Genomic DNA, 19,511 nt, shown 5'->3' on the forward strand with positions numbered 1-19,511 from the left:
TTTGCCGGGGGGGGGCCTCTCATGCCCAGGGGCCCATGTGGTCACATCGGGTCAGTAGCTACCGTTGGAAAAACGCAGCGGCCCCTGTTTGGCATGTAAGCCCTCTTTGTCGATGGGGGCCGGGTGGCCAGATGGTCAAATGGAATTCCTTCTTTCATCATTCCGCTGTCACAGTCGGTGGGCGTCTCAGTTGCCAAGTGCCAGGGTGTGTAAGCCCCAAGCCGTCTAATATCTATCCCTAGTAACCATTATCCTCTTCTCTTGGAATTCGTTCTGTTCGATAGTTATCGTACATTCTCCATCGGATTGTTTACATCTTAGGCTTTCCACGTTTGTTTTCCCTTCTTTCTTCACTGCTGGTTCGGTTCTTTTTTATTTATCGGAGCTGGGCTCCATTTGTACGGATCCAAAAGAAAGGCGACGGAAGACGAGAGAAACGGCCAACCGTTAGGTCAACTAATTGATATTACCGACAAGATGGAGAGCGATTTGGAAAAGGGTGTGTTGGAGTTGACTAGACCCGACGAGAGCCACGTCGCGCCGGAAAAGACGACTAGGAGGTTTTCATTCTCGAGACCGCCGCCGCCGCCGCCGAAAGACGACCTACCGTCACGACCGCCAACAAGCTCGACAACCTCAACAACGTCGACCCAGCGGAAGATCAAGTACGGAACAGGAAAGCACTCGCAGACGGAACTGAGTCCTCAGCCCACTGACGACCCTGACGATCCCCTGGTAAGTTTTTGCCCCCACGGACGACTCTATAACCGAACAAATGTTAACCTGTCCACTCTCAGAATTGGCCACAGTGGAAGAAGGAGCTCAACTTCGTCGCATTGATGATGACTGTTGGATTAATTGGTGGGATGAAGACAGCTTATATGAGCGTCAACAGCGTCCTCGCGATGAGATTCAACGCCTCGTACACGGCAGTCACGTCCCTAACGGCTGTGCCGCTCGTCATCTCGGCGTTTACGGGCCTATTCGCGCTCATGGCCTCCAAGGTCTGGGGCAAGAGGCCGGTCTACCTAGGATCCATGGTGCTCATATTCATTGGTGCCGCGGCGAATATGAGCGGCGGCGACAGTTTCGGCACGTGCATGGGGGCCCGCGTCTTCCAAGGCCTAGGCTGGGGAGCGTTCGACAGCCTCATTCTCGGCTCGATCCACGATACTTACTTCGTATGTCTCGGGGAGAGCCGTCCTGGGTCTTTGGCCCTATCGCTAACCGTTACCTAGGAACACGAGCGCAGCGTCCGCATTACGGCCTTCAACGTCCTTTCCGTCGCGACGACCTGGGGCGGGCCGCTTCTAGGCGGCCTCGCGTCCCGGAACGCCGGACGGTTCACCGTGCAGTTTGACATCATCAACGCCTTCCAGCTCATCGCCATCCCGTTGCTCGTCTTCGGCGCGCCCGAGACGGCCTACGGACGGTGGTTCCCCGACGATCGGGCGCAGACCCCCACGACCCCGGCATCGTGGACGTCGAAGCCGCCGAAACCCCTCGGCAAGCCGTCCGTGGAGGATATCAAGGCGTATCTCCGTACGATGAAGCCCGTTTCCTTCTCCGGCACGCCAGACCTTCGCACACTCCTACAGGGACCCCGCGCCTTCATCGCGCCGACGACGTTGCTGCTCGTCTTGGTGACGTTCATTCCGTATTGCACACTGTGGGGCCTATCCGAGTCCCTCGCGCTCCTCTTCACCACGATGCCATGGATGCTCGACGCTAACGGCGTCGGCTCGTTCATGGCGGCGCCCTTTATCCTCTTCATCGCCACCGTCACGGGATGCGCCCTCTACCGCAAGCGGCACGCCGACTACACCAACATTGACACCGTCTGCATCCTGGGCGGCGGCTCGGCTCTCGCTGCGACAGGCATCCTCGCCTTCGGCTTGAACATCCACGACATCATGACCGCGTCGTCAGCCGGAACGGGCGCCTTCCGCATGGGTGGCATCGGCACGACGCTCTCGTTCCCGCTGCTCTCGTTCCTGCTTGGGCTCCTGGCGGCGGGCGTGGCGGTCCTCGACGCGGCGATCCGGCCCGTTATCTGGCGCTCGACGCAGTTCACCTCGTCCAACCTCAACGTGTGCCTGCGCAACGTGGTCGACATGGACGCCGGGGTGACGTGCTGGCGGAACCTGCTTGCGGGCGTGTTCGTCATGGCGGTGCCCAACGCCATCGTGGTGTGGGCGGGGCTCAAGGCGACCGTCGTCGGACTCGGGTCGACGCAGCTTGTCTTCGGGGCCATCATGTGCGGCGCCTGGTGGGTGTACGACGACTACGTCAAGGGGCTAGACGGCCGGGTGATGGGGCTGGTGGACCTGAGCATGCTGAAGCGGACGGGAAGCTTCTTCGACACGGACTGAGGGGTGTGTGGCTTTTGATGATTTTTCAAATGTTGTCTGTGTAACTGTCTGAAGGGGGCGGACAGGGTGACGCGTGAAAGGGGATGGGTTTTGTTTATGTTAATGATGGAAACGGCCGAGAAGGGACGGGGAAGTTCATCCTGACGACTTGATGGGGACTGCGAGGGAGGCATCTGTCCAATACTTTCTTTTGTTTGAGATACCAGCGACTTTGGGCGCAATCTGAGGGATGGGGGAAGCCGCGATACGTGGTAGTACGGTGGGAAAAGGGGCGGAGGGGAGAGGCGACATGTTATGTGGAAGAGAAGGGCACATGTTATAGTTGTAATCTCTAGTGACTCGGCAGCGCGAGTAATGAGAAGACCACGCTCGTTTATGATTCCTGGCTCGACGATGGTGATACGCGGTGGTCAGCACGGTTGGGAGAGTAAATCACGATCAGCGTCTTCCCGGCCGAGATTGGGGGCAGTGCGGGAGATGAGAGACGGGAGACGGGAGATCGAGGGGAGGGGGCGAGGAAAACGCTGGCAGGAGTATCCGTAGACCACTTTGTGATCTCGGGGTCCATGGCCCTTCCTTGGTCATTCAAGCGCCGGACCGTAGGGCGTGCTGCGCCCCGGGAAACGAGCAAGCGGCGGACGGCCGACGAGCCCGCGGGCCTAGGGAACGCGGGCTGCAGAAAGACAAGCATGCCATGGCGTGTTCCGGAGACGTAGCCGAGAAGGAGGGGAGGGAAGAGTACGGAGTACAAGTAGAAGATAGTCATTGTCCGATGCTGCTTTTGACGATTTGAAACTGTGTCGTCCGGCGTTTTGGACGGAGCTGCGATTACACTGCACAATTAGTTGGGCCCGCGGGTGGAGGGACAGGGATCCGGGGTTTGATCGCCTGTAGGGGGTTCGTTGCGGCATAGAGCTGTCGTCGGATATTCTGTGTGTGCGGGGTCGGAGGTCGGAAGCGGCGGGCTTGCTGACCTGACTTCTTTGGTGTGAGGCATTTAATAATGCACGGTTGGGTGAACTGGCTTGATCTTCTGCTGAAAGATTGCACGCCCGGGTCGCACACGAATAAACAGACAGGTTTACACGACCTGTGGTTCGTTTAGTCTTGCAGGGCTTCCCTTCTCTGTGCCTCGGCACGATGCCGCGTGGGCTTGATTCGGCGGAACCGCATCAACAGAATAATCTAGTCATCACTGAGTAAGTCGAAAGTCCGCCTACTTGGGGAGAGCGCAGAACATTCAGTTGCCGACGGAGTCATATAGATCGAATTTGAGAGGAGGATCAAAGCTGTATTCAGTACTTTTCGGTCGACCTTAAGGCGTGCCAAGGCCACAGCGAAGACCTCTTTGTATTGTAAGGTTTCCCCCCAATGTTAACGTTCCATATAATGTTTCCGGAAGATCAGTGGAGGATCAATAATTGTGGTATATACATAATGATGGCTGGTGCAGAGATGCAACGGTTCTTGGCTCGGGGCTTATTGAACATAAGCTACTTATGTTATAGGATCTATTATTGTCTGCTATCTATGTCCCACAACGCCATGATTTAGGTCAATCTCTCATTGACATACCTTGATATAGACTCCACGCTACATAACGACCGCTTGTTTGACTTAGACTGCGACGCGAGTCATCCGGGTATCAAGTATAGATGCTGCGGTGTTAAATGAGTGAAATAATGCCTCCCAAGACAGGAAAGATTGAACAGAATATCGACCATGTAGGAGCCAACGCTGCGAAGCCCCTAGTCGTATATACCTCATAACAGTCAAGAAGATATCCGGCCAATATACAATCCACTTCTCTAGCCCTGTATCCTATAATTTCAAGGGTCATTGCTGAAGCAGCATAGTCGAGCTGGCGGAACCGGCTACGCAAATAACTAGAAGACTGCAGCCGAAGAGGAGCCCCAATAAGGTACCCAGCAAACTCGAATTTCGGAATAATGAGCAAATATGAATTGGCTCGGTTGGTAAGGCTGCTATGCGAGAGGGACGGTTTAAGACACAGTCGCTTCAGACGAAACACAGAACTGCCTCTTATCGAATTATAAAAGCCTGAGAAGGCGCGTACGTACTCGACTTTGCCTTCAACAATCTAGAAAACACCACGTTCAGAGATCTTTTTCAAAACCGTCCCCATTCCAAGGAACTGGTTCCACCAGACAGCGACACAATAGTTGGGGCCCTCGGCATCTTTCGCCCCAAAGGTCAACTTGAAATGGTCGCCTTCTCCAAAGTGTTGGACCGCGACCCGGAAACCATGAAAATAACCTTCTCAGCTTGTGAGAATGTCGGCTTTTTCTACCGAGACATCTCTGACCAGTACTCGGCAACAATGCTGAACAACATCGAGTAGCTGAGCTCGGTGAGGAACTAGATTGCTAAATCTACCGCCACCAAGCGTGAAGAACTTCCCATCAGTATGAAATCTCATGGGTAGGGTATATGAAATTCGGTTGGTCACTGTGAGCGACAATTCCTACACAGTATGGCCTTTAGATACAAGACCATTAGGTCACAAGCAGGGACTAACGGAGGGCAAGATGGCTGGGATATCCTGAAGGTATGCCCCAAGTTTGCATTTGGTTGAAGTCATTATTAGATCTGAGGTTTCCATAGACCGGCAGTTTTAAGCTGGCAGGGCGATGGGATCTGCCACCAGTAGTCGAGGATAACTAACAGACCTGCTTGGGATCCCAGAGCTAGTGCCACTACATCACGCGAACTCTATTGAACCACGTCTCGAACACGCTGGGTCTCCGAGGCTCCCAGAGTCTCAACCTGTTCCACCGTACTGACTGCCCTTCCAAGAGCGCTCTCGCTTTTCTTCATTACATTCCCATGGTTTCTACTGGTAGCTATGCAGGGCATAATGTTTACACTGATTATGTCACCTTGACGCTTTTATTCATTCCACAATGGGGTCTGCAAGTTCTCTTGCCATCTGGTTCATCTTCTAAGCCTTCTTCAGGTTCACCACTGTCTCAAAGTCGAGCAAGCAATGTTGACGACAACCGCACCGGCAATCGAAATGAGAACCTGTGTGGCGGGGAGAGCGAAACAGCCAGACCAAAAGAACCCCTTGAGTGGCGATACGTCGAACTGCGCCCTGGTTATGCTGCCGTCAATGTGGTGGATGTGCTACGATTCCTGACGATCAACCGACTCAAACCGGCGGTGCACCGGGTGTGGCTTTTTCCAGATGTTGACAAGTATTCTGTGACCTACTTCTTGCGACTAAATGCTGAAATCTAGTTGATTGGCGAGAGTAGCCACCTTGTCAACGTCATGGCTTGATATGACCGCATGAACAACATGTATGAGGCCTCGTTCGCTGCCGAAGACCGGTCATTGCTTATCAGAGGGCTTTACAAGGACGTCTAGAGTACCTTATTTCCTGCATCTTACATCACTCTCGTTTCAAGGCTTATTTTGCCCAAATTTGTACCCAACTTCCATGAGGACCCTCCTGGTGTTCATAGAACGGCAGGACATGCAAAATACTGCATAGCAGATATCACATCAAAGCTTTGTTCTCACTATTTATCGGCTTGAGATTATTGGAACAGCATAATTGTGTGATTTGAGTCTTTAGGTAAATGCTTTGATAATAAAACACATCAGTTTTATTCTTAGATCCACTAGATGTCGTCGGGGACTCCTAAAACGGACATCAGTGATATCAGCTTCGAGGCCCTGTCGATATTTTCAGCGCTTCGTATTAGTTCGTCTTTGAAATGCACAACAAACGGCTGGGACTTATTATTACCGGTCAGCATCGGAACTTAGGCCTGTAGTCTGTGCGGGCCTCCCCTCAAGTGGGTTTTGGCTGACTGCATCTGACTACATAATGTCCAGATTCCGGCCTGTCTCGGAACTTGTGACAAATGCCACTTACACTCGTCTAACTTCTAAAGAAACACCCTATGGTTCAAGTGACAATGACAAAACCCATAAAGATTCGCAAAACTATATAACTTCCCGTAGCGAAGGTCTTCTGACCTGCAGCAGACCTTTGTCGCAACAGAAACATCAAGCTATTTCTCAATCTCTATATCTTAACAAGTTTCCAAGGCTTCTACATAACAATCATGCCTAATATTCGAATTGCTTCGCTGGTGTACCAGTACCAATCAATCGACGTCCTTGGGCCATTGGATGTCCTTGGCTCTGGCAGCAAGGTCGTGGCAAAACTACTGAAAAGCTACCGCCCTATAAGCGACGGGCTCATTGCCGCGGCACCGGAGGTCGAATTTCATCACCTTGGGGTCACTCTGGATCCCGTCCAGTTGATGGGCGGTCACACCATCGTGCCAACAGCAACTGTCGACAAGGCACCGGAGATTGACATTCTCATCCTTGGCGGTCCTGATGTTGGAAACTTCACACTACAACCCGAGTTTGCGGATTACATCCGTCAGCATGTTGCTGCCGGCAAAACTCTCCTCACCAACTGCACTGGTTCCTACGTGGCCGCTTTAACCGGGGTCCTGGACGGTCGCAGGGCCACAATGAACAACGTAGAACTCGAATGGGCCAAGAAGCAATTCCCGAAGGTCAACTGGACTTCTGAGACCAAGTGGGTCGTGGACGACAACCTTTGGACGGCCGCAGGAGCCGTTGCAGGCATGGACATGACGGCTCACTGGCTCAAGGAGAATTATGGGCAGGAGGTTTTCATATTGTCAACCATGGGCCTGGACTTCGAGCCCAGGGATGTTAATGGCGTGCTCAACGTCATCCCGCTGCGATTTGACGCCAAGGGAAGGCAGATCTCGACGCACGTCTTTCCGTACTACGACTCGTACTAGCTTATTTGAGAAACAGCTCAAACTTATAGTACCGGCTCAAAATCAGGAAGCTTTGATTCAGTCTTTACCAATGCAACTGCATTTCATCATCTTATTCTTCTTCTGGAAAGCAGTTTCTTTCTATTGGCCCCAACCCTGGAGCCTGAGGGTGTTTATCAGATGGAATGACTGATTTCTCTTGCTATTGCCAAAACTCTCCAAAGTCCCACCTGGAGGAGAAACAATTGGTAGAGGAAGTTAAATAAAGGAATTCCTTATCGACGAAGAGTTTCTAAACTTTGATACCGTGAATGTATCGGCTAGTAAATAGAAATGTGCTAGGAAAGTAGCACCCTAAACTTTTGTTTGACTCTTTTCTTAATTATGTCATTATATCCGTCATCCGGTCCGTCGCAGTTTTTTCGGCGTCTTTTTTGTTAGTGATAAGTCGCCCGGATCTCGCAGAGGTGGTGGGGCGTCGCGCGTAGTGATGGGAGACACAAGCAAGTGCGACCTAGGAAGCAACGGAATAAGTTGCAGAGTCCGATGATTGAGTTCGGAAAAAGGTAAAACTGAGAGATAATTACTGGATGAACCAATGCCAACATCTGCAGTCAATGTTCTTATCTTGACGCGGCAAGCCGGAGGGAAGGGGTCCCGGGCTGTGGATGCCGGGATTCGACTCCGATATTAGGAGGTAGTGGGGTCGGGCAGCACATTTAATCCTAAAATTTGCACTAGAAACTCTCCATTGCCAAGGTTCAGCGTTGAAAGCTAGCATGGGACGGAGATAGGAAACGACAAGTAAACAAAGGTCCATAAATATTGCAAGGTTGCCACCGATGATGCGGACATTTTTCGGCAGGTCTTCATCACCATTCATTCAAGACGCGGGTTAAGGAAGGGCTTTTGTGAAGATGGTCTCCTCGACAATCATCAGAGCCACTGTGGCCGCACTGGGACTGCCATCTGCTTTGGCAGCTCGCAAGAACATCATAATTGATACCGATATTTTCAGTGATTGCGAGTCAGTCTGAACTTCTAAAGCTCCTCATAGGTCGCGGGATCCTAACATTACAGCGTTTTCTAGTGACACTGGCGCGTTGCTCCTCGCTGCAACTTCTAGCGACGTAAATATACTAGGTGTCAATGTCAACTATCCATCGACCTACTCCGTCACTGCAACGTCGGCTATCCTCGCTCATTATGGCCTGACCTCAGTTCCCATCGGAGCCCGCCGGCCATTGACCAACGAAAGCTTCCTCGACACCTTCTCGTACGATTTAGGAGAGTACGGAAGCAAGATCTCTTACCACTTCTCCGGGGGCTCTATTCCGTTTGGGGCTGCAGAAGACGCTTGGGATGCTGTTTCCCTCTACCGTAAACTTCTGGCCGAGGCAGATGAACCCGTCACCATTGTCTCGATCGGCTTTTTCGAAAACCTTTCTGGTCTGCTCAACTCCACCGCTGATGTGTATTCCAACCTCACCGGACCCGCGCTCATCGCGAGTAAAGTCTCTGAATTGGTCGTAATGGGAGGCGGGTACCCGTCGGGAAGAGAATTTAACTTCTTTGGGGACAACCCGCTTCGCACGGCACATGTAGTCAACAACTGGAAGGGCCGCATGGTTTTCTGCGGCACGGAGCTGGGAAGCGTTGTGTTGTCGGGCAGCAAGCTCCTTGCCGAGGGTCCGGCATCGGACCCAGTTCGCCAAGCGTACATCTACTACAACTTCTACAGACCTCGCGAGTCGTGGGACCCCCTCACGGTTCTGTACGCAATGCAGGGCCTCGGTGAGGTTTTTGAATACGGGAACGAAAATGGCCGCAACTTCGTCTATGCCAATGGTTCGAACGAGTGGATTTTTGACAGAACTGTCACTAATCAGTTCTGGCTGAATCTCAAAGTGGACAATGTCACTGCTGCCGCAGCCCTCGACAAGCTTTACCTTGAAGGAGCATTGTCAGCCGTCAACAAAACAGCCACATAAGTAGAAGCGCCATTTACGATGCTTCATCAACGTCTGGGAAGCGACCACATCAATCAATGGCAATTTAGATCTGGCAAGTACTATGTTAATTTAGGGTCCAGGACAGCAGAAAGTATTGCAGTAATGTCTAGTTGACAAGATATATAAGAGGTGAATAATATAGTTCAAACTTGTGACCTCTTCCAACACCGTATGGGAACTTTCCTGTCGAAGGCGTGCGTTCCAAAGGGTATCGTCCGATGCTGCGAACTGGCCTTGGCTGCATCCACGGGGTCGATAATCTCAACATCCAGCTCTTTCAGCAGTAGGAAAGCCGTTACCAAAATAGTATTCTTGGCCAGAGCCTCGCCTGGGCATCTCCATGCACCTCCGCCAAAAGGGAAGAAGTAGCCCCGAAGAGCCGCTGGTTCCGTCAACCTAGCTTTCGAATCATCCCGAAAGGGCTTTGCTAGACCGGTACCAATCGTATCTGTGTAGATTGATGGAGGCTTCCGGAGTGGACCACTTGCAGGGTCATCGGGGTATTCCAAGAACCTCTCTGCCCAGAAAGACTCGACCGGATACTCAGTACGCCCGTCGATTTCTCGGCCAATGTTCCACACAGACTCGTCCAGTCCTCCAAGCCAGTTGGCAGACAGACTGGTGGTCCCTGACTGGAGAGCCGACAGCGAGCCTCCGCGGAGGCGGGCCCCCTCGCCAAATGCCTTGCGGCCAATGGATCCCGCAATGTGCAGACGAAGTGTTTCACGGTAGACTGAGTTAAGCAGCGGAGCCGACAATAGCGCAGTGTAATTTATCGGGGCATCTTTTGCCTTGGACTCCTTCAGCAACTCTTGTCTCAACCGTGAAACAAGAGGCTTATCAAGGAGGATATGGAGGATCATCCACACCGCTGCTGGTATCGAGTTTGCCGTTGTACTATAGTATGGACATTAGGACAAAGACATAATCAACTATTAGGATGTGAAAAGCACTTACACGAATAAGAAGCCAAGCAGCACACTTGAAGCCCCTGCATCTGAAAACTCCAAACCTTCATATCGCCGCACCATGTTCTTCACGTATTGTGTGCCCCAGATAGGGCTTGACACTGAGTTTCCCAGCTCTTCGTCTTCTTGGTGGGAGCTGGAGTTGCACCATCTCCTCCACTTGTCGAGGTTGTGGAGCATCTTATCCCTAGACAGGTACTGTGCGGGATAGAGCCATCGGGGACTACCTCGCGAGATGACAGGAAATGCCTCATAAAAAGCCCAAAAGTCTTCGCATAATGAGGGACAGATAGCGAACATGTGCTTGCCGTAAAGTGCCTCGACCTCGGCTCGGAATATCGAATCCCGCAAGAACACGTACAGGTCCGGAAGATTTACCGGCTCTGATGGTGGAACATGAGAATGATGAGATCGAAACAATTGCCCGAGGTTTAATGAGAATTCGTCCATGACAACCCTCAGATTTTCACCATGCAAGAATGTAATAAAATCATGTCTCTGGAGCTCCATGATCCGTCTCGACGGGTCCTCATGAAAGGTCGAGTATCGCTTGTCTTTCTTCGCTTCGAATGCTGATATATGTTCATGGTTGAAGACATGATAGTCCGCCGGCGTTAACCCAAAGAAGACTGTCAGAGCGTCGAATATCCCCGGAACCGGTAAAAGGTCTTTTGATGCCCTAAACAGTGACCTCACCCCTTCTCCAGGAAGAACATAGAGGATTGTGCTCAGGGGTGTGGAGAGCGAAAGTACGTGGCTCTGAACTTTCATTCTATATAAATATCAGTAAACAGCTTGACTGGATGGGGGCGAGGGCAAAGCCCTTACTGGAGAGGACGAAGAAACTTTTCGGCATTGAAGAGAATGGAGTATGTATGCCCCAGGCCAGGTACAAGATACTGAGGAGCAGGTGATGGATGAAGTTCATCGGTCTTCAGACTCCATGTTTGAACAAAAAAACGGATGTAGGTTAGGAGATAAGTGAGTAGGAATGGAACACTCAATACTACCAGCTTGAAAGCCCAGGTTACGAGATCATGATTGAAGGACTCAATGATCTCATTGACATCAGGAGTGCCACAAATTGAGGAAAGCACACCCATTGTTCGACTTAGGAGCCAGGTATCTGCCGAAATAACTAAGAAGGGAATTTTTGAACCGCTTCATCTCGGGGAGCTTTTATCTTTAACCATGTGAGATCTATTGTCACATGTGAGCTACGCACAATCGACATTGACTGATGCCTAGGTAGAAAGTACTTCATTTCGGTCGAGAGTTGCCTTTCGTGGACGAATTGTGAGCCAACATCACTTACCGTGTTGGCCGTGTACTTGTTAATGCCTCTTTTGTGTTGGTTGCGTTGAATTCGCTATCGCACATGCATACCATCCATGCATCGAAATGACCCCATGGCCCGTAATGCAGCAGCCTTCGGAAAAGTGTGTGGCATGCCTGCAGGAGCGGGATCATCAATCCGTGACATCATTTCTTACCTAGTGTCGCCCTGCTAACTAAGGAGCCCGAGTGGTTCTTGATGCAACTGGGTTTCTGATTGCTTGTCAGCCTTGTGGCTTTGGATCGGCGACGCGTAGTGGCATAACCTCAACCCAGGAGACATGGTATCCGGAACAGGGACTGCCACTGTTAATGCCAAAGCGATTGGATCTTGGGAGCTTGGAGGCCAAGAACGCAAGGCCATTTTGGGGTTGCAGTCAAGGATGCGGTTCTGATTTGTGGGACTTTGGCGGAATCCATAGTAGGTATTGGACGATGGCTGGTGCGGTTCAAAATAGTTTGTTTGCTATCTCCATCTGTTGGAAGAGACTATTTCCTTGAGCGCGGTTTATTGGACGAAAGGGCGTCTTCACCTGCGGCGAAGACGCACGTCAGTGATACTATATATATAGAACTCCGCGGGCACCCGCTCTACAGTCGCTGCGCCTCGAATGAGAGCAGCAAGGGGTAAGGTCTAACGGCCGTTCTGGAATTGACACATGACCCGAAGAGAGCAGGCAGCTAATCATTGTTTCCCGTTGAAACCACACTGTCGACGTGGCGGCTAAGACGTGGTCCTTGCCCAGTGATCCTTCATCTTCAGTGACATCAGAGCTGAGGCTGCTCAGCATTGTCCTAGAGTATGCCGCCCCATCGCTTTCCCTGTTGTCTCCTACTTTGTCCCTGCTCAGGGACCCAACCTGGTTTGCTCCTGTGTGCCCCAATATCTCTGGCTTCGATAGCAGGATGACTAGAGAAACGGCAATGATGAAGGAATTGGAGACAAGGAGAAGAAAGACGCAGATAATTAAGGACGTCATAATCTGGGCAAGTCCCAGAGCCACGTTTGGTGTTCCAGTTCACAGACTTGAATTTCTCGATATATTTGCCCATAAGCGTCGGGACAATTACGATGTTTGCCCCCCCTTTTGCTATGCTTCCTACATGGTGCCAACATGCGGGAGCAAGAATAACCTCAATAGTGATCGACTCTTTGTTCCATCAACGCTCCTTGGTTATGGAAAAAAGTTTCACTCTGTCAACTGATTTTTCTTGGCTCTTGATTGTGTCTTTTACTCCGTTTGGGCTTGCGCCAAATCAGTATAGATCGAGACGGCTGTAAAAGGGACAGACGGATATTTCAACATGGTCATAAATCTAAGCCACCTTCCTCCTCTATTACTTCCATTGAAATGCTCTGAGGATGCCAGATTTAGCAGTTGTAGATGACATCATATAGCATACCCCACGTTGTATACTGGCGGTATGCTTCGAGAACCCTTGACCGGAGAATAAGCGTGTCACACAGCCTTTGCTTTGCATTACCATCAAAGGCTGCGCTGGTATCTAGACCGAATGGACCAGACAACGATCGAGGTGATGAAGTCCAACATTGAGGACGCTCCGCCGTGGCTTGGACTCCTGCAAAGAACCTTCTTGCGATTCCGAAGCGTACAGCGCCGAGCTAAATCTCGCTGCAGATCAGTTTTGGCGGGGGATTGCAAAGCTTCCCCGCATGGTGCAGAGCTAAAATCAACGCACACTTCGATGAAAGCCGCTCTGACTTCCCTTGTTTGACCGCATGCTGAGGTAGCTGAGACATCCATTCCACCCCTCTTCAAGTAACCATTCACTGAGAAATTTGTTCCGAAGCCGTATTTCGTCTTCAGAAACATCGTCGATTACTTTAAGAAGGTTCTTCAATCAACTGTTGCTGCCTCTCACCATGTCGTTTCAGCCAAAAGAAGCGTCGTGGAAGGCCATCGCACGCCGCAAGCAAGATGAGCGGGCGGCGCGTATCCCTTCGAAATGGCACATACCATCCGACTCCATTCCAAAAGACCCGCCAAGGCCTCAGGATGGACCTCAAAACGTCCTTCATACGCCACGCCGGTTTCTCACGCAGGCGGAGCTGTCCATCACCGAGTCATACAGCATCCCGCTGTTGCTAGAGGCCATTTCATCGCGCAATCTGTCCGCGGCAGAGGTTGTCGAAGCATACTGCCACCGCGCAGCTGTCGCCCACCAGCTCACAAACTGTTTAACGGAGCCTCTCTTTGACACGGCTCTGGAGCGCGCGCGGTACTTGGATGAGTATCTCCGAGAACATGGCACCCCGTTTGGACCCTTGCATGGCCTACCGGTCTCGGTCAAGGACACCTTTGACATCGCCGGCGTCGACACCTCTATGGGCCTTGCCTACCTGTGCCACAAGCCTGCAGCGCAGAACGCGCCCTTGGTCGACCTTCTCCTCTCCCTGGGATGCGTCATCATAACAAAGACCAACATCCCGCAGACACTCGGGAGCCTCGACTCGGTCAACAATGTGTTCGGCCGTACAATGAACCCCATCAACCGGCTGTGCACCGCTGGCGGGTCCTCTGGCGGCGAGGGCGTGCTCGTCGCAATGAAGGGCAGCATGATTGGCATCGGAACCGACATCGGCGGCAGCATCCGGGTGCCCGCCATGTGCAACGGCATCTACGGCTTCAAGCCCTCCAACGGGCGCTTGCCGTACGGCGGCCTAGCCTTGACCGGACCAGAGGGGATGAGCCGCACGTCGGTGCAGGCCGTGGCCGGTCCAATTGGCCGGAGCGTCGAGGACATCGATACAATCATGCGCGAGCTCGTTCCTCGAGCTGCGCTGTGGGGAGAGGATTGCATGCCCGCCTCGTGGTCGCCCGATCCGTACGGATCGCCGGTCTCTGGCAGCGGCAAATACGGCGAGCTGGTGATCGGCGTGCTGCGCTCCGATGGAAACTGCAGCATACACCCGCCCATAGCAAACATGATGGACGAAGTGGCATATTTCCTAGCGACGACGCCCAATGTCAAGGTCGTCGAACTGGAGTGCCCGAGGGCGTGGACGAAAGCGCAGTCCGTCATGAGCAAGCTCATGGGGGTCGAGGGTGCCGTCACAATGGCCGAGATGCTCGACGCGACAGGCGAGCCCTTGGTGCCGTGGAATGTGACGCATTTCAAAAAGGGGAAGCCGCAGCCTCTCAAGCGCGTGGCCGAACTGCAGGCGCAACGCACGCAGTTGGAGCGGGAGATGCTGAAGATATGGGTCGAGGACGATGCGCATGGCCGGCGGCGGCAGAAGCTCGACGCCATCGTGTGTCCCGTCGCGCCGCATCCCGTGCCGCCTATTGACGGCTACAACGCCGTCGGGATGACCAGCAGTTGGGTCCTGCTGGATTATCCCGCGGGGACGGTGCCCGTCCGCGATGTCAAGGAGAGCGATCTGCAGCTGGGCCGGCCGCAGGGCGGCACGGTCCTGGGCAGCTGGGACGCGAGAAACCGTGAGCTGTGGGACGAGGGCAAGATCGATAGGAAGATCTACCTTGGCACACCGTTGAGTGTCCAGGTGGTCGTGCCGAGGTTGCGGGACGAGAAGTTGGTCGAGGTCATGGGTTGCGTAGATACGGCCTGCAAGGGAAAAGGAGGCAACGCCTACGCGAAGCTTTGAGGTCCCGATCCAGTCCCGACATGATGATACTCAGCATTTTTGACTGAGAGGTATTTTTTATGACGCCCCATATCTATCTGCATGGCATGCATTGGTAGCAAAAAATGCCTCTGGTATCACACTCTTGCGTCTTCTTATCCTTGTCGCTGGAACTAGTCCTCGCTGCCGTCCATCTTTGCACCATCCGGATGTATATGGCAGAGTAGAGGGGAGAAGGAAATGTTGGAATTACCTGACTGAAGGGAGGGCATCTTGACAGATGGAACATGGACATTCAGAACCATAACAATCACAATGTTTTGGGGGGGGGGGGCTTTACCTTGGACTTTTCGGACCGCCATACTCCCCGGAGTCGGGCTCCAACCCGGCTTTGCATCCTATTAAGTTCAAGGTTGAGGAGAAGACCCCTCGGAGTTGAGTGCTATTGATGCTTTTCCCACATAACGCAGACAAACAAATCCACGCTATGCGCCAAGAAACCGTTGCATCCACGCCGCATGCAGGAACAGCAAGGGTACACTGAAATACCACCTTCCTCTATGCGCTCACGTCCGTTGTGAGCTTCTTCCTTAGTGCGAGTAGCCGCCGTGAGATTGTCAAGCCCCCCATGCCGCGGCATGAGAGGGTATCGTGCTCCGAAGGGACGTGGTCAATCAGTCTTCAACCTTGGAATAGCAGCCCATGGGGTGCGGTTATCGCAATACTACACTTATCTTGATCACTTGTATCTATTTTGCTCAATTAGCCTCAATTAGCCTCAGGTCACCGCGGGTTTGCCCCGCAACGAAGCTGTCGGCTATTCGTTCTCGGGTCAGGTTTAGCTGGTCTTCAGTGGGGGAACGTGGCTTTCGTTGCAACATCGGAAGAGCCAGTGCAACGTTGACTGCCATTCCATCTCCGTGCGCGTATATCTTCTCTTTGTCCCGATAACGTATATAATATGATCGCGTGCATGTATGATGTAGTCCAAGAGGTCCGAGAAGAGTCCTCCTCCTCAGGCCTTTCATAGCGAGGACAGCCCGTCCGCGATGGTTGCTTGGAAATACTCTGCCGCGGCTCTCGCTGGCATCGCGACTGTCACTGTTGCCTCGGCCGCCAGGGACGATGCTGCGCCTGTAATCGAGCAAATCCATGTTCCAGGCGCCTTCATTGTCGAATTCGCCGACAGCCAGGTGAGTTATTGCCTTTTTTTCCCCTCTGCGCAAAAGTGTGGTGTTCTAATGCCTAGAGCAGGATTCTACCGGGTTTCTAAGCCAAGTCGAGAAAGAGACCGGCCTCTCGAAGGTGTCCCGCCGCCTCACCCTGGATTCCAAGATCTTCAAGGGCGTATCCTTCAGCATCAAGGACCACAGCAACGAGACGGCCGGCAAAATTGCCGCTCTCCCCCAGGTCAAGAGGCTGTGGCCCGTCTCCCTCATCAAGGCCCCCGATCTCAAGGTGTCTTGGACCGGCAAGGACCCCAAGCACAAGCGCCAGGCGACTTCGGACAGCTGGCCGCCGCACGTCCAGACGCAGGTCGACAAGCTCCGCGCCGGCGGCTTCACCGGCGGGGGCGTGCGTATCGGTGTCATCGATACGGGCGTCGACTACACACACCCGGCCCTCGGTGGCTGCTTCGGCCCCGGATGCCTGGTCGAGTACGGGTATGATTTCGTCGGCGACGCCTTTAACGGGTCAAACGTGCCCGAGCCCGATGGGGACCCAATGGATGACTGCGCCGGCCACGGTACCCACGTGTCCGGCATCATCGCGGCGATGCCTAACCCCATGGGCTTCACTGGAGCGTCGCCCGACGTCAAGCTTGGCATGTACCGCACGTTCGGCTGCAGCGGCGGGTCGACGGGCGACATAATACTCGCTAGCGTCATCCAGGCGTTCGAGGACGGCAGCGACATCATCACGGGGTCGGTCGGCAGCTACAATGGATGGGCCGAAGAGGCCTTCTCCGTGGCGGTCTCGAGGATTGTGGACGCCGGCGTGCCCTGCACCTTTGCTGCCGGCAATGAGGTCGGCGGCACCGAGGGCCTGTTCGGCCTCAGCAATCCCAGCACCGGGGAGGGCGTCATGTCCATATCCTCGTACCAGAGCACAGTGGCGGACGATCCCGGAAAGGTGTCGTATTATACCAGCTGGGGGCCTACTTTCGAACTCACCGTAGCGCCCAGCTTCGGCGCCCCAGGGGGTGAGGTCCTAAGCACATGGCCCGTTGCGCTTGGGAGCTACGCCGTATTATCTGGTACCTCGATGGCAACTCCTCTTGTCGCTAGCATTGTCGCTCTCGTCTCTCAAGTGAGTCTCCTGTCCAGGCTGCTGATATCAAGACAAGATCCCCCATACAGCAACCTCTTGTTCTAATGTTTGATAGGTTCGTGGGACCCGAGACCCTGACTTGATCAAGAGACTTCTTGCGTCGACGGCCAAGCCAAACTTTTCACAGGACTATTTCGACTTAGACTTCAGTGGCGGCCTAGGACCGGTTCCTCAGCAAGGTGCCGGCATGGTTCAGGCGTACGACGCGGCTTATACGAGCTCCATCGTCAGCGTCGCCGGCATCTCCTTCAACGACACCGACAACCTCGTGTCCGAGACGACCTTCACCGTCACGAACGTCGGGGACACGACGGCGGCGTACAATGTCTCGCACGTCCCGGCCCTGACCGCCACCACGCTTGGCGGCATTTACCGCATGAGTTCGCCGGGGCTCTTCACGTCGTACGCGACGCTGAAGTTCGAACCGGCCACGTTTACTCTGGAGCCGAACGCCAGCGCCGAGATACGCGTGGCCGTCACGCCCCCGGGAGGGCTCGACGCTGCGTCGTTGCCGGTGTACTCCGGTTGGGTCGCCATCAACGGTACCAACGCGGATGGCGACATCGCCCTCTCCGTGCCGTACCTCGGCGTCGCCGGCTCCATGAGGAACGTCACAGTCCTCGCCGCCAGCCGTCTTATTTTAACCCGTAGCGACGACCCGAGGAGCCCGGCCATACCCGCCAACACGACCTTCCAGGTTTCTGTTCCCGCCGGCCGCCCGGACTGGGCACAGCCTTTACTCAACACGTCGGACCTGGTTTTGTCGGCGGGCGCCCTTCCCTCTCAGTATGTGTGGCTAGTCATGGGAAGCGCCGAGGTCCGTCTCGAGGCTGTGCCGATTACCTCTCCTGGGTCCGAGCCTGACCAGAACGCAAAAGACAACGGGCTTGGCGTCGTCACTCTAGGCAATATTGCTGGGTATCCGGGGACGTTTATGAGGCCCATTGGCTGGTTCAGTAACTGGGACGGAGAGCTGGCGGATGGTTCATGGGCGCCTGCCGGACGGTATCAGCTGAGCATTTTCGCTTTGAAGCTCATGGCTGATAGGACCTTGCCAGAGAGTTGGGACCGATACGACTCTCCCGAGTTCATCATTCGATATGTGTAGGTCTAGACTACAGCCATGTTCAGTCCGTCGTTGTGCGAGACGTAAACTTACCGACATTCATAGCAATTTTTAATAGAAAGAGAGAGCCGTAGTTTTTATTGTGTCAAGTACCGAAGCTCTATGCATTGTGTCGTGTTTACATCTACCTTGAGGTCTTGTAAAACTGGTTCAGGGCCAGCTCCTCAAAGGCGATGACATCGATTCCCAGCTTCTGGACGAACCCCGGATCAAAGTTCTTGTTCAAGTATTTGATGATCATAGAGAGGCCTTGAACGTGTAAGCATCAAACTTTGGCGAGAGTGGCGCACCGCTAGGGAGCACAGTTACTGGCGCCTGCTCCGCCAGCAGTCCAGAGCTCGCCCTTGCCCTCGCCTTCGTACTCTTTCTCCTCAACTACCCACCGTTTATCGAGCCACTCGGTCTCGGGGTGGGTCTCCCTCGCAAACTTGAGTAACTCTCTGTTGGTTGTTGCTATCTTGCCCTTCAGAACACCGGCGCTGGCCAGCCAAAGGCTGCCGGTGCAGGTTGTCAGCCACACCTTTGTCTTGGGGAAGGCCTCTTTCATGAAGCGGTCGGCTGATGGAGGGCGGTGGTCAGGCATAGGACCTCCGATAAGGACGAGGTCGAGGTCGCGGGGGCAGTCGTCGTAGGTGACGTTGGGGACGAACTTCAGCCCAGGCGTCATCTCGGCGGGCGCGAGGGTCGAGGAGATGTAGAAGAAATCCATCTCGATGGGGGGGTCGGCCCACTGGGCGAACTCTGGATCATAATCCTTGACCTTGTTGTAGTACTTTCGGGAAAGATTGCCGAACATGTCGATGCCCACGATGTCGCCCAGCTGTACAGCCTCGAGCATGACGCCGATGCGGATGGACTTTTGGAGCCAAGAGTCGTCATTGTGAGATTTTGCGTTGGCCCAAATCCTCGAAATCAGCTTTGAGATGAAGAGATTGCTGGAGAATGATTCTGGTGTTCGTGTAAG

General features: G+C 53.5%; 8 protein-coding genes across 8 annotated transcripts; 5 read left to right on the plus strand and 3 right to left on the minus strand.

Annotated features, from left to right (window-relative positions):
• Nucleotides 1–477: 477 nt before the first annotated feature.
• On the plus strand, nt 478–2,372 carry GLRG_11134 (major facilitator superfamily transporter; the record flags this gene model as incomplete). The annotated part of the gene is made up of 3 exons (XM_008101819.1): nt 478–735; nt 798–1,181; nt 1,239–2,372. The coding sequence occupies 3 exons, from the start codon at nt 478–480 to the stop codon at nt 2,370–2,372; spliced, it is 1,776 nt and encodes a 591-aa protein (XP_008100010.1).
• Nucleotides 2,373–2,745: 373 nt separating this feature from the next.
• GLRG_11135 (uncharacterized protein) lies at nt 2,746–3,138 on the minus strand (the record flags this gene model as incomplete). The annotated part of the gene is made up of 1 exon (XM_008101820.1): nt 2,746–3,138. The coding sequence occupies one exon, from the start codon at nt 3,136–3,138 to the stop codon at nt 2,746–2,748; it is 393 nt and encodes a 130-aa protein (XP_008100011.1).
• Nucleotides 3,139–6,469: 3,331 nt separating this feature from the next.
• GLRG_11136 (DJ-1/PfpI family protein) lies at nt 6,470–7,189 on the plus strand (the record flags this gene model as incomplete). The annotated part of the gene is made up of 1 exon (XM_008101821.1): nt 6,470–7,189. The coding sequence occupies one exon, from the start codon at nt 6,470–6,472 to the stop codon at nt 7,187–7,189; it is 720 nt and encodes a 239-aa protein (XP_008100012.1).
• Nucleotides 7,190–8,085: 896 nt separating this feature from the next.
• On the plus strand, nt 8,086–9,159 carry GLRG_11137 (inosine/uridine-preferring nucleoside hydrolase; the record flags this gene model as incomplete). The annotated part of the gene is made up of 2 exons (XM_008101822.1): nt 8,086–8,195; nt 8,259–9,159. 2 exons carry the CDS (start codon nt 8,086–8,088, stop codon nt 9,157–9,159), a joined length of 1,011 nt encoding a protein of 336 aa, XP_008100013.1.
• Nucleotides 9,160–9,323: 164 nt separating this feature from the next.
• GLRG_11138 (uncharacterized protein) lies at nt 9,324–11,251 on the minus strand (the record flags this gene model as incomplete). Its single annotated transcript, XM_008101823.1, has 3 exons — nt 9,324–10,077; nt 10,138–10,920; nt 10,977–11,251. 3 exons carry the CDS (start codon nt 11,249–11,251, stop codon nt 9,324–9,326), a joined length of 1,812 nt encoding a protein of 603 aa, XP_008100014.1.
• A 2,117-nt stretch (nt 11,252–13,368) lies between these two features.
• GLRG_11139 (amidase) lies at nt 13,369–15,111 on the plus strand (the record flags this gene model as incomplete). The annotated part of the gene is made up of 1 exon (XM_008101824.1): nt 13,369–15,111. One exon carries the CDS (start codon nt 13,369–13,371, stop codon nt 15,109–15,111), a length of 1,743 nt encoding a protein of 580 aa, XP_008100015.1.
• A 1,028-nt stretch (nt 15,112–16,139) lies between these two features.
• On the plus strand, nt 16,140–18,529 carry GLRG_11140 (subtilase; the record flags this gene model as incomplete). The annotated part of the gene is made up of 3 exons (XM_008101825.1): nt 16,140–16,283; nt 16,345–17,400; nt 17,477–18,529. 3 exons carry the CDS (start codon nt 16,140–16,142, stop codon nt 18,527–18,529), a joined length of 2,253 nt encoding a protein of 750 aa, XP_008100016.1.
• Nucleotides 18,530–18,671: 142 nt separating this feature from the next.
• GLRG_11141 (DJ-1/PfpI family protein) lies at nt 18,672–19,385 on the minus strand (the record flags this gene model as incomplete). The annotated part of the gene is made up of 2 exons (XM_008101826.1): nt 18,672–18,796; nt 18,857–19,385. 2 exons carry the CDS (start codon nt 19,383–19,385, stop codon nt 18,672–18,674), a joined length of 654 nt encoding a protein of 217 aa, XP_008100017.1.
• Nucleotides 19,386–19,511: the final 126 nt, after the last annotated feature.

The sequence above is a fragment of the Colletotrichum graminicola genome, assembly GCF_000149035.1.
Source record: "Colletotrichum graminicola M1.001 genomic scaffold supercont1.76, whole genome shotgun sequence".
Lineage (NCBI taxonomy): Eukaryota > Fungi > Ascomycota > Sordariomycetes > Glomerellales > Glomerellaceae > Colletotrichum > Colletotrichum graminicola.